Source organism: Vicugna pacos, chromosome 20 (assembly GCF_048564905.1).
Source record: "Vicugna pacos chromosome 20, VicPac4, whole genome shotgun sequence".
In the NCBI taxonomy this organism is placed as follows: domain Eukaryota; kingdom Metazoa; phylum Chordata; class Mammalia; order Artiodactyla; family Camelidae; genus Vicugna; species Vicugna pacos.
In genome coordinates, this window is record NC_133006.1 from 42360364 (window position 1) to 42373441 (window position 13078).

The following is a 13078-nucleotide window of genomic DNA, read 5'->3' on the forward strand; positions in this document are numbered from 1 at the left end:
CCAGCCGGAAGCCTGTCCTGTCTCTGGACCCCCACGTCCTGAGCCAGTCTGACCCCACATCTGTTTCTGTTGCTTTGCTTACACGCCAGCAGCGGCGTCCAAGCACCAGCAGCTCGGACTCGAGGAGTGAGAACGCCTGGCTTCTGTATCTGGGCTCAGGACAGCTCATCAGTGGTGGCACCTCGAACAAACACTTTGTTCTGGCTAAATCTTTCGTCCCTGTAAGACAGCACAACACCATAAAGACCCACAGGACCTCCCTACCCTAAAACAGTTTTGCCACTCCACCTTTGTTTGCTTCCCTGAAGTAGAAGAGTCCAGGGGTCCGGGTCCTCTCTGCCTGTCCGCAGGCGCCCCAGGGGTCACTTCTTCACTGGACGGACAGCCAGCCTGGAGGTCCCCTCGGAACACGGCGGGCGGACACTGTGAATCCCTTTCCCTTTCAGAACCTCTTGTGGGAGTCGCCTGCAGCACCTGCCCCGCCCGGCGCCCCCCACACTCCCGCGTCGCGGGGGATCCGTGGGTCTCAGCGGGGCGGGGCGGGGCGGGGCGGGGGCGTGGTTGGGGCCCGGCCCGGCCCCGCCCCCGGCCCCGCCCCGCCCGCGGTCGGCGCGCGGAAAGTCCCGAGTGCGCGCATCTCACGACCCGCGGCGGCCGGGCCTGCGCCGGGGCAGTCGGGGTCCGGGCGGCGGCGCCGAGGAGGCAGGTGGGCGCGGCGCGCCGTGGGGACCCCTCCGGCAGGGCGCGGGGCGGGCGGGCCGGCCTGTTCACGGGAGCCGCCGGGCCGGGCCGCGCGGGGAGGGGAGCAGAGGCCGCCGGAGGCCGATGCTTGCGCAGCGAGGAAGGTGAGCGCGCGCGGGAAGCAGGCGTCAAAGGCTCAGAGGTGGCTCGGAGGGACTGCAGCCGGGGCCGGGCGCCGGGTGGCGCTCAGTCGGTTGAGCCGAGTGCCTCAGAGCCGCCGCTAAGGGCCGCGGGAGAGCTCGGGGCGAGGGGACGGGGCGAGTGGCCTGCGGCTCTCAAGCGGCGGCAGGAAGGGGCGGGGACGGGGTCCGGGCCAGGTGCGGCACCAGCCGAGGCAGACCCGGTCCAGAGCTCTTAGGGGGCAGAGGCAGCCTTGGTGACGGATGTGAGGGCTGAAGGGCGGGAGAGGACAGCGAGGGCTCTCAGGGCCTGAGGCGAGCATTGGGTGCCTGAGGGTCTCATTGCTAAGCTATGCTGGGGGCTGATGGCGGGTGCGTTCAGGTTCAGGTGAGCTGTCGGCACCCCCTACCCACCAGTCCCCTGCTTCGCAGTCCCGGCCTCCCCGTTCTCGCTGGCAGTGCCTGGTCGTCCCTTCTGCTCTCCTGGACCCCGTTCCTCCGGGCCTTTCCCGCGTCCCACGGGCACTGACTTCCCCCGCCTCGTGGGAGGGGGGCGGCGGGGGGACTCCAGTCTGGCGGCTTTTGCTGGGACGAATGAGTGAAGCTTCCAAACCTGTGTTTCTGAGCCAAAAAACAAAACGAAACAAAGCACCCTGAAAAACAACATACAGTGTCTGGGCCGGTTTGCAACGTCCGAAGGTCCCCTGAGGTCGGGAGATCAGCGAGCAGCGGCCCTCTGAGCCGGGTGATGGCAGGAGTTGTTGGCCAGCAGGAGCTAAGGGCTGTCCCCGGACTGCGCAGCCACTGTGGGTGAAAGTTGTCTGCCTCGCAGCCAACTTTATGCCCGATTCCAGCCTGTCCGGGTAGTTCAGCAATTTCCAAGTATCAGCTGGCAAACGGGGAGACCATGGTCTCGTGTATAGCTGAAAATCTCACAAGGGCTCTTGGTAAACGTCCGCAAGAACAGACGTGGTGCTGCGGAGACCAGGCAGAGAACCTGCGCGTTTTCATCTGGGGTTTCCTCCCCCTCCCCCTCCCCGACCCTGTCCTCCTCCTCAGATGGGAAATGACTGAACTTCAGAGTTCCCGGGAGGGTGTGTGTGTGTGTGTGTGCGCGCGTGTACGCACATGGGTGCACACGCACCTGTGAGCCATGTCTGTTGATCTTCCCAGGGCTCCCAAGCTAGTCTGACCTGTTGCCAGTACCATGCTTAGCTAATTACCTTGACATTGGACTTGCTTTTTGGATCTTCCTCCAGCTTAAAATATTTTTGAGATTTCAGATGAAAAAAGTACATTTCCAAAATGGCCATGCGTTAGGTCAGCTGCACTGAGGGTTTACTGAGACAGTCTTTCCCTTCACTCTCTGTCTCCAGACCTGGCATCATGGATGCTCTTTCGGAAGCAATTGGCACCTTTGCTCTCCGCCTTTTAAAGATTCTATGTCAAGATGACCCTTCGCACAACGTGTTTTACTCTCCAGTGAGCATCTCCTCTGCCCTGGCCATGGTCTTCCTAGGGGCAGAAGGAGACACAGCTGCCCAGGTGGCCCAGGTAAGCCTGGAGCAGGGACTGCCTTTTCTGCTCTTCTTCTGTCACCCAGCTTCAGCCCTTCTCCAGAGCTGCCTGAAGCAGGGCGGGGTGGATGCCTCATGGGCACACAGGTGCTGTCTCGGGGAGGTGGGGCTGCCCTGGGAAGCAGATGCAGCGAGCAGGGCTGGGGTCTCCTTAGCTGCGATTTTTTTGTGGAAACGTTTCTCCAGTTAATAACTTCGATATAACTATCAAAATTTTGTCCGAGCACTTTATCTTTGTTTAGGAAATGATACCAAAATTGTTTGAAATCCCAGCAGCTAAGATCTATCTCATTTTTAGAGTAAAAGACTTTGTAAGTATAATTATTCATTGGTAAGGAAGGGTAGGTTAATATCTATTTCAAGTCATTGGCATACCAATATGCCCTCCGGCGCAGTAAGGGGACAGACAGAAATATGCAAAGAGAGTGAAAAGGCGTGTGCTTCTCACATGTACAGAGGACGTAGGCGCTAGTCAGATTAGTCTAACAAATATTCAGTCAACATCCAAAATAAGTCTGTCCCTGTCCCCAGGGGATTTTGCAGAGTGGGCAGGAGACACGTGCCCAGGGCAAAACCAGAAGACTGATACCGTGCCCGAGCTCCCCGCTGGGCCACGCAGGAGTGTTCATCATGTGCCTTCCTGTTTCAACATGACTCTCCTGCCCTGAGAACCCTTGTTGGCAGTGGTTACTCATTGTAAGCGTTCCCCAGCTCGTGCACGCGGGAGCAAAGGTTTAGGTGTGGAGGGGTTTCTTCCTGCTTGATGAACTTTGCTGTTTTAGGCCAACGAGCCCCTAATGGAGCTTCATGGAGAGCCCCCAGGTTGTCTGGTTACTTTGTGAGATGTGGCATGGAGCGGTCCTTGCCCTCCCGTGCTCAGCGGGACAGTAACGGGCAACAGGATGCTAAATCCACGTTGCTGCTTGTCACATTAAGGGACGTTCTTTCAGAGAGCTAGGCTGGCCTCTGTTTAAGCTGGCAGACACTCAGAGTGTTGTCTTCCCATTATACTGATGCCAGTTTCTCCTTGAATTTTTAATGCTTTTAACTACATCTCTCTCTTTATTTCTTTTTGTAAATTTTAGAGGTAAGTCTTCCTCCACTTAAGGCACACTTAGTGCTTTCCTTGGGATGCAAGGTTATAAAACAGCTCCTTTTCTGAACCCTCCTCATCCCTGCCATTCTTTCCTGCTATTCCTCTTTAAACAAGAGAGACCTACCCGGACAGAAAAGCCTCCTTCTCTTTCTCTCTGTATCTTCCCCCCAGCCCCACGTGGTGTTACTTCTTTAGTATGTATTGAATCTGCCCTTAGAATGAAAGTAATTGTCCTTTTAAAGGAAAATTTTGTGAAGTATTTGAGAAAAGAATTTTGCTCACAAGTTTGTTTGAGACTGAAGAGCAACATTGATCATTTCTGAATTATTTATCTCAACAGCTGCTTTCTTTAAACCCAGAGAAAGACATTCATCAGGGTTTCCAGTCACTTCTCGCCGCGCTGAATAAGCCAGGCACTCAGTACCTGCTGAGAACGGCCAACAGGCTCTTTGGAGAGGAGACTTGTGAATTTCTCTCTGTAAGTTGAGTCAACGGAACAGTGAAAGTGGTCGTCAAAATACAGAGTCTGAGAGAAAGACCCTAGGGGAGCGAAGCTTATGAATGTTACTTTAAAAACTTCTAATTCTATAACTATACCTTGAATTATTTAAAATTTGGTATTTCCAAAGTTCATTTATCCATTTCTGGTTCTCATGGCTTAGTACGTACCTGTGCATAAACAGTGATACCTTAATACCTCACAGACTAAGATGATCAGTTTTAAGAGCTGTGTGGTCTTTTTAATATAAAGTGTGTGATGTTCAGGATGTTTGGAAACTTGCTGGCGTTTTGTTGAGGAATATAGCCTCACTGGCCGCTCTCCTCCCACCCTCCTCAAGACCTTTCAGAAGTCCTGTCTTCGGTTCTACCGGGCCGAGCTGGAGAAGCTCTCCTTCGCCAACGCCGCAGAGCCATCCAGGAAACAGATAAACGCCTGGGTCTCAAAAAAGACTGAAGGTCAGAACCACGTGTTACCCACCCTTCCTCCCATCCTTCCTGTTCTCTTCCCCATCCCTTCCCCCTCTGACGTCACTAGTCTTTCAGTGGTCAGCGCCAGGTTGGCAGGAGGGGCCTCACGGCACATTTGAACCTCAGTGGGCTCACAGAGGTTCGGTCCAGATGTTGGATTTTCAACAAGAGAGACTTCATTTTGTCCATTGGCCCAGGACCAGAGTGACTGATACAAACAGAAGAAACTCACAGGCCAGGTTTCCAGCTTAGTAACTTACAGTGAAACGTGCTGTCACTTGGCCTCCGACGTTCACGTGTCGGGTGCGCCTAGCACGTCTGTAGGAAGGAGACTGGCAGTAGGATCCTGCACCTGGGCCTCCTCTTTCCAGAGTCCGTGTGGGCCCAGCACCACTGCCTTTGCCCTGGGCGTTACCCTTCCCTGCTCTCCTGCCTCTCTCCTGTCTTCCGCCTCCAGTCCCTTTCCTAGACGTCATAGGCCAGCTGCAGGCTTCTCCTGGGGCTGATGGATTCCGCAGACGGAAATCAGCCTTTTTTGGAGGGGCGGGAGTTGAGCCTTATTTGCTTCTGTTTCGGAGGGTGGCATGTTCCAGTCTTGGCCCCCGCGATCACTGAGGGTGTGGCGTTTGACCTGCGCAGGCCCCTCTGTGCCAGCTTCACTTTGTACCAGTAGGAATGTTGCTCTTTCTGTGAGTACACAAGACAGTGAAGAACAAGAGGTTGTCCTTCCTTGAAGACTTAGCGCCGTCTCCCCCATCTGCGTTTACCACTCAGGCCCCTGGAGGCGGCGCATTAGCAGGGATGCTCTTAGTTCATAGGACAGGGACCACTCACTCTCCAGGGGAAGAAGGGAGTATCTTTCAGTTGTCACCTGACCATTTCTGGGGGTATCTGGTGTTTTGTCTGGAGGGTCAAATAGTGAAGTCTTTTCTGGAGGCTTCCAGAAGCCCCTCTGAGCACCCACGCTGCCCGTTGCCAGGCTTCCCCCTCGGCCATTCGTCGTGGCTGCCTTTGCTGGGCCCAGGCACAGGTGTGGAACGTTAGCCCGGGACATAGCTTTGGGGCGTCTGACCACGTGAGATAACCGAGGCCCTTCCAGCCCACCCCTCATTTCCTGCTTGTCTGGTTCCCCAACCTGGAGCAGTGTTTCCCTTGAGTGGTGGAGAATTCCATCACGTCATTGACTTTGCAGATGTCCCGAAGCGCGGGTGATGGTGAATGCCACCCGTGTGTGTGATTTCTGTATGTAATGACCAAACTCGGCAAATTGGAAAAAAGAACGTTTGGTCCTTGACTCATAACTAAGGGTCTGCCAGTAAGCTTTGTCACAAGTGACTCATCATGCTTTCATAAAAATCAGTGGAATATATTCTCTACTTTTCCCAAAAGGTAAAATTCCAGAGTTGTTGCCGTTTAACTCAATTGATGAGCAAACCAGGCTGGTCCTCGTCAACGCCATCTACTTCAAAGGAAGGTGGAACGAGCAATTCAACAAATCATACACAAGGGAGATGCCTTTTAGGGTAAACCAGGTGGGGAAAACTTCTGAAAATCCTGCTACTTTGATGACGAAATTGAATGGAAAAAGTTACCTTTGTGAAAGCATTAATGATTGGTTAAAATAATTCAAAACTTAACACATTTCTGAATGAGATGAACTCAGTAGAAAAGAACTGAAGGTACAGAAAACTACTTGCCGCCTATATTTTTTTTTTGCATTTTATTACTGTACCTGTTGCCTTTGATAATTTCTCATACACTCATTACTGCTTGAATGGGTCCATACATTCAGTTCTGGAAGCTTTAGATTTTCTTTTAAGCCCAAGTTGCTCAGATAGAAAGCAAAAAGAACCCCAACCTAAACCCAAAAAACTCCCCCAGGTGTTAAGGTTTGATATGCGTGTGTTGGGGTGGGGGTAGAGACAGAAAATGTGGAAACGTATTTCTTTAATCAGGTATTTAAAAAATTAAAATCAATATAGACTCGAGTTGCTGTTAATTAACATTACGAATTCAGTGTTTATAACTTTCTACTATGAGAACTAGCTGACAAAGACCTTAGCCCCGACATGGAGGTATAACTTTGGTTCAGGCAGGTGTTACCATAGTTTGCCAAACCCTCCAACCCTTTAAACAAATACCCTTTCAGTGCAGCTTGGAAACTGATAGGAGTAAAGCCCTTTTGGGGGGTCATGTGCTTTAATCAGCCCTCTGGTTGCAAAGGCAGGGAGGGGGAACAACTTTTCTAGCATTGCTTTTAGAAACTGTTTTAATTTTTATGATCGATGGCCTGTGTCAACTTTTAAAAATGAATTTAATAACTGTAGTATTTCAGTTCACTTCTGCATGCATATAGCACTTCTGTGTTTAAAAAAAAGTTATTTCCTTGAATCAGAGGATCAGATGTGGGACACTTGGATTTGTTTATTTTTTCTTTTTCCTTAGGGTGGAGATAGGTTGATTTATTTTTTCAGTGAAAGGCTCTGGGGATTAAACCCAGGACCTGGTGCATGCTAAGCGTGTGCTCTACCGCTGAGCTGTTCCCCCGCTCAGGACAGTTGGATTAAATGCATGAAGACACACGTGGTTCCTCACACTTACTGACAGACTGCCTTCTGAGCCTGTGCGTCCGTCCACACTCCTGGTCACGTCCCTGTGAAACTAGAAGTTTCATCCCACTTTATCATAAAACCTGTCTCTAATTAAATAGAAGTCATTTCCGATTTGACTTCATTTGATTATGTTGTTTCTTGGGATACAGTTGCTGGACATACTTGCACTGTGGGAAACCTGTCTTCCTTTTCTGGAAAATGCGGAGTATCACATCTATCTTGTTGAATAAAACGTCTTGTTCCCCAGGCCAGCCCCTGTCTGCTTACAACAGACGCCTTGTAGTGGTAACAGGAAGGAATGAGCGGACAGTTTGTAATCATTAACCAGAGCACGAGTACCGTTCACTGGTGCTGGAACCCTCCGGGGTCACCTGCAGCTCTGCGGGAAGTCTGCTGCCTCCGTCGGTAACCCGTCTTTCCGCCTGCGCCCGTCTGTTCGCTTCCGGCAGGAGGAGCAGAGGCCAGTGCAGATGATGTTCCAGGAAGGGACGTTCAGACTCGCCCACATAGAGGAGGTGCAGGCCCAGGTGCTGGAGCTGCCCTACGCTGGCGAGGAGCTGAGCATGGTCGTCCTGCTCCCTGACCACCACGTGGCCCTGAGCTCGGTGAGTTGAACCCCATAGGCTGGAACTCAAGCCCCACCTCCACCTTCCAGGTCCAGCTTCCAAGCTGGGATGCGGGTTACCGGGCAGCAGAGCCCAGTGTTCAGACTCTTGGGTTCTGGGGGTTGGTGGTTATAGCTCAGTGGTAGAGTGCGTGCTTAGCAGGCACGAGTTCCTGGGTTCAATCGCCAGCACCTCCATTAAACAAATAAGTAAATAAACCTAATTACTTCCCCCCCAAAAATTAACAAAAAAATTTTTAAATGAATAAAGATGACTGTCATTTAAAAAAAATACTCATAGTTAAAGGGGAAAAAAAGGTGTGGTCCGCCGGGCATTGACGACTGTCAGGATAAAGCATGTCTTGTAAAAGCTGTGGGTGAGGACGGGAACTGCGCGGCCCCAGCCTGCAGGCGGCTGGGGTCCCCCTGTCCCGGAAGGGAGCTGTGGGGGGGCACAAGGATGCGGTCTCACGTGCGTCCTGGCGGGTGAGGGTGGCGCTGGTCCTCCTGCGAGAGGAGGAGGGGTTGCGGGTAGGCCTTTGTGCACGTAGGCACATGCTGAAGTGTGAAGTCAAAGTCGAATTCCGGTGGACTCTGCAGGTGGAAGAAAACCTCACCTTTGAGAAGCTCCTCGCCTGGACCACGCCAGGCTGCATGAAGAGCACCGAAGTTGAAGTTTTCCTCCCGAGATTTAAACTGGAGGAGAACTACGACATGGGGTCCGTGCTCCGGCGTCTGGGGGTGGTGGACGCCTTCCAGCAGGGCAAGGCCGACCTCTCGGCACTGTCGACCGCGAGGGACCTGTGTCTGTCCGTGTTCGCCCACAGGAGCGTTGTGGAGGTGAACGAGGAAGGCACGGAGGCCGCGGCTGCTTCGGCCTTGATCGTGGTGGAGTGTTGCATGGAGCTTGGACCCAGGTTCTGTGCCGACCACCCCTTCCTCTTCTTCATCAGGCACAACGAGACCAACAGCATCCTCTTCTGCGGCAGGTTTTCCTCCCCGTGAGGGGGACGTGCTTACCGCGTGGGAGCCTTGCCCTCTATGTGTGTCCCGTGTCACGCTCCACACACCCTGAGGATGGGCCTGGCCAGTTCCCCATCCGGCTGGGTGACCCGCCAGCACACTTGGCTTCTCCCCAAGACCGACCACTCACTTGCACTTGTTAATCAGAGTCGCGGGGCAATAGATTCTTGTAGTTAAGATGCAGCCCAATATATAAAAGAGATAAACAACAAGGTCCTGCTGTCTGGCGCAGGGAACTGCACTCAGTATCTTGCAATAACTGCTGAATGATGAAAATGTGTGTATGTGTATAACCGACTCCCTCTGCTGTACACGAGAAACTAACACAACGTCGTATGTATCTATTTATTTTATTGAAGTGTAGTCAGTTTACAATGTTGTCTTAATTCCTGGTGTACAGCAGAGTGAGTCAGTTACACATGTATACTCCTTTTCATATTCTTTTTTAAATTGAGTAATATTCCATTGTATGGACAGAGCACATTTTGTTTATCCAACCAGCCACAGATGGACGTTTGGTCTGTTTCCACCTTTTGGCTCTCTGTGGGTGATCCTGCTATGAACAGGCGTGTACTGCAGTTTTAGGAGGAAATTTCTGGGCCAGGTGGTAATTCTTCTACGTTTAGCTTTTTGAGGAACCACTGTGCTGCTTTCCCCAGTGGGTGCCCCATTGGCATTTTACGAGGGTTCCAGTTTCTCCACATCCTTGCCAATAGTTGTAATTTTCTTTTCTGGTTTTCAGATGTTGGCTGTCCCAGTGGGTGGGGAGTGAGACCTCGTGGTGCTTCTGACTTGCATTTCTCTAATGGCTAATGATCTTGAGCACCTTTTCATGTGCTTACTGGCCATGTGTATATATCTTCTTTGGAGAAAAGTTTGTTCAAGTCCTTTGTTCATGTCTTCGTTGGTTGTTTGTCTTTTTGTTGTCAAACTGTAAGAGTTTTTTATGTATTCTGGATACTAGACCCTTATCATATACATGATGTGCAAATCTCCTCTCTCATTCTTTAGGTTATATTTTCCCTTTCTTGATAAGATCCTTTGAACCATGAAAGTTTTAATTTCAGTGACGTTCAGTTTATCTGCTTTTTTTCATTTGTTGCTTATACTTTTGGTGTCACAGCTAAGAATGTGTTGTCATATCCAAAGTCATGAAGATTTACAGCTGTGTTTTCCCATAAGACTTTTATGGTTTCAGGTCTTATATTTAGCTTGTTAATCCATCTTATGTCTAGGATATGAGGTAGGGGTCCAGCTTAATTTTTTTGCATATGGGATATCCCATTGGCCCAGTACCTGTATTTGTTTTTGAATTTTAAAAAGTGTTGATAATAGACAAAAAGGAAAGATAATATCTAAGCAAGTGATAAAGTGAAAAGTTACTCAGTTTTGAGGAACACCATAACCATATTGAAAGAATATATTATAAAAATACCATTAAATATCTATAAAAATTATTTTTGCAAATAATGTATCTGATAAGGGGTTAATATCCAAAATATACAAAGAACTCATACAATTCAACATCCAAAAAAAACAAACAACCTGACTGAAAAATGGGCAGAGGACCTAAATAGACATTTTTCCAAAAAAGACATACAGACGCCAACAGACACATGAAAGGGAGCTCAGCATCCTTCATCGTCAGGGAGATGCATCAGCGCCTCAAAAGAAGTTAAAATGGAACCCAGCTTCAGAAAGACACCTGCACCCCAGTGTTCACAGCAACACTGTGTACAACAGCCAAGACACGGAAACAGCCTAAATATCCATCGACAGATGACTGGATAAAGAAGATGTGATGTATTTATACAGTGGAATACTACCCAGGCATAAAAAAGAATAAAATAATGCCATTTGTAGCCACATGGATGTCCCTGGAGAATGTCATTCTAAGTGAAGTAAGCCAGAAAGAGAAAGAAAAATATATGAGATCGCTCATATGTGGAATCTAAATATATATATATAAATACAAAACAGAAACAGACTCATAGACATAGAATACAGACTTGCGGTTGCCAAGGAGGGAGGGGGGTGGGAAGGGACAGACTGGGAGTTCAAAATTTGTAGATACTGACAGGTATACATAGAACAGATAAGCAAGATTATACTGTACAGCACAGGGAAATATATACACGATCTTGTGGTAGCTCACGGTGAAAAAGTATGCGACAATGAATATATGTATGCTCCTGTATAACTGAAAAATTGTGCTCTACTCTGGAATTTGACATAACATTGTAAAATGACTATAACTCAATAAAAAAAGTTAAAAAAAATTGAACCACCACGCAATTTAGCAATTCCATTTCTGGATATTTTTCTCAAAGAAAACAAAAGCACTAATTCAAAATGATATATACACCCCTATGTTCATTGCTGCATTGTTCACAAAAAACAAGATATGGGAGCAACCTAAGTGCTGCTCAGGTGACAAGATGGATAGACTTTATGTACCCCTTAAACTTACACAGTGCTGTGTGTCAACTATATCTCAATAAAATTGGAAGAAAAGATAAAATTCAGTTACAAAATTTTAAAAAATCAGCAAGGAATTAAACAGCAGACACAAAGAACTCTTACAAATCAAAGAGAACAGGTGGTGAGTTAGTGACCAGAGGAGCACAAATAAAACACCATGAGATGTGGGTCTACATCCGTCAGGTGTCTGGTGTGGCGAAGTTGGATACAACCCAGAGAAAGCCAGGAAGCAGGGAAACAGCACCTCGGGAACAGGAACCAGACACCCACACAGGAATTAATCAATCGGTGTCCCCACTGGGTGCCCGTCCCAGGGTCTGGCCGGCTTCCTTCCAGATGTGTGGCCAGGGAACGTCATGGCGGAGTCAGTGAAGGCACCGGGATTGCGCTCTTCACTGTGGCCTCCTTCGTGGAGCAGGAGGTTGGAAGCTGCCTAGGTGCCCATCCCAGTGGGGAGAGAGCATGAAAATGGGGGGCACACTTTGGAACACCACGTGGGAGTTAAAAACTAGAGCACAGACTAGGTGTGTGTTCAGTCTCGTGGAGAGATGATGTTAAGTGAAAACAGATGGAAGGAGGCACATGGTACATTTTCTGTAAATTAAAACATCTGCAACATTATATATTACACAAGGCTGTCCATGTACTGCATTTCTTTTATTATTGGTGAGAACTGTTCATAAATTTTGTTAAAATGTTTCATTAATAAGCAGGTTTTTTTCTGTAGTAAACTCTAGATTTTCCCAAGAGATTTCTGGCACTGCTTTCTGCTTTCATTCTTAGAATTACCTTCCCATGGAGAAACCAATTAGTCACCTATTTTTCCTTCTATGCTTTTACTTTTTAAATCAATTTAACTGTTTAATCCATTTAGAATTTGTTTTTGTGGTGTTGACATTCAGGAGAAGATTTAATTTGATTTATTTACAAATAGCCAGTTTCTCAGCATTATTTGTAAAATAATCTGTTTTTCCCCAGTCACCTATTTTTTTTTTCATTTTTATTCTTCCAGGTGAAGTTTAGAATAATTTTCCCACACCCAAAATAATTTTGTAAACTTTGGGATTCTTTTAGAGGGATTATTGTAACATTAAGCATATAAATTATTCGGGTAAATTAATCTATTTACAATGTTTAGTTTTCTGCTCAGGAAAATGAGAGGAGTCTGTATTCAGATCTTTTTTATATCTCTCTGTCTAGATTTTATTTTTTTAATGGAAGTCCCATACAGTTTTGGGGATTTGGGCTTATGATTATTTCTAAATTTTATTGTAATTACAACAGTGTAAACAAGAACATTTTCCTCACTTGTTTATGGACGGTATATAAGTAAACAAGTGAAGTTTACACATACTGAAGAGCAACACTGTCTGTCTCTCCTGCTACTGAACACACTTCTGACACCAGCCGTGTGGCTCTGCCACACCCAGCAATGGAACACTGACTGGGTGTCCTGCAGCTTGGCCCAGTTCTGACACCACCTGCCTGGAGTTAGCTCAGACCCCACAATTTAAGGGCTCAGTCGCATGAGTCTGCCCCCACTTAAGAAACGAGTTGCAAGTCCCAGGTGGTTCCGACCAGCTGGCTATACATGGGGTTCCCACAGCCCCCTTTTTGGGCTCACATTTGCCGGAACGGCTCTCAGAGCTCAGGAAAGCAAGTCATGTGCCACTGCGGTTGGTCTGTCATAAAGGATGCAGCTCAGGAAAAGCCAGATGGACGAGAGACACGTGTGAGTCACGTGGGAAGGGGCGGGGCCTCCCGTCCCAGGTGCCCCACCCTCCCAGCGCGGCCCTGTGCTCACCGGCCTGGGAGGCCCCAGGTCCCAGCAACAAGGGCTTTTACGTGAGTGTGAC

At 48.8% G+C, this 13078-nt stretch overlaps 1 protein-coding gene across 4 annotated transcripts; it reads left to right on the forward strand.

Annotated features, from left to right (window-relative positions):
* Positions 1-616: 616 nt before the first annotated feature.
* On the forward strand, positions 617-11025 carry SERPINB9 (serpin family B member 9). 4 transcript variants are annotated; one of them, XM_072945759.1, is made up of 7 exons: positions 617-706; positions 2237-2414; positions 3874-4011; positions 4373-4490; positions 5892-6034; positions 7564-7719; positions 8319-8859. In XM_072945759.1, exons 2-7 carry the CDS (start codon positions 2247-2249, stop codon positions 8721-8723), a joined length of 1128 nt encoding a protein of 375 aa, XP_072801860.1. In that variant the 5' UTR covers positions 617-706; positions 2237-2246; the 3' UTR covers positions 8724-8859. The 4 variants fall into 4 exon arrangements, with proteins under 4 accessions (XP_072801860.1, XP_072801859.1, XP_015090175.2 ...); XM_072945758.1 differs by lacking the exon at positions 617-706 and adding an exon at positions 717-845; XM_015234689.3 differs by lacking the exon at positions 617-706 and adding an exon at positions 1129-1248 and having other exon boundaries at positions 8546-11025.
* Positions 11026-13078: the final 2053 nt, after the last annotated feature.

What these genes read in the sequence shown, in the direction of transcription:
- SERPINB9 (XM_072945757.1), top strand. Translation starts at nt 1,226, where the DNA reads ATGGCGGGTGCGTTCAGGTTCAG. An exon ending in GCGGGTGCGTTCAGGTTCAG is followed by an intron (nt 1,249 to 2,236) that starts GTGAGCTGTCGG and finishes CTCTGTCTCCAG; the next exon opens with ACCTGGCATCATGGATGCTC. An exon ending in TGCCTTTTAGGGTAAACCAG is followed by an intron (nt 6,035 to 7,563) that starts GTGGGGAAAACT and finishes CGCTTCCGGCAG; the next exon opens with GAGGAGCAGAGGCCAGTGCA.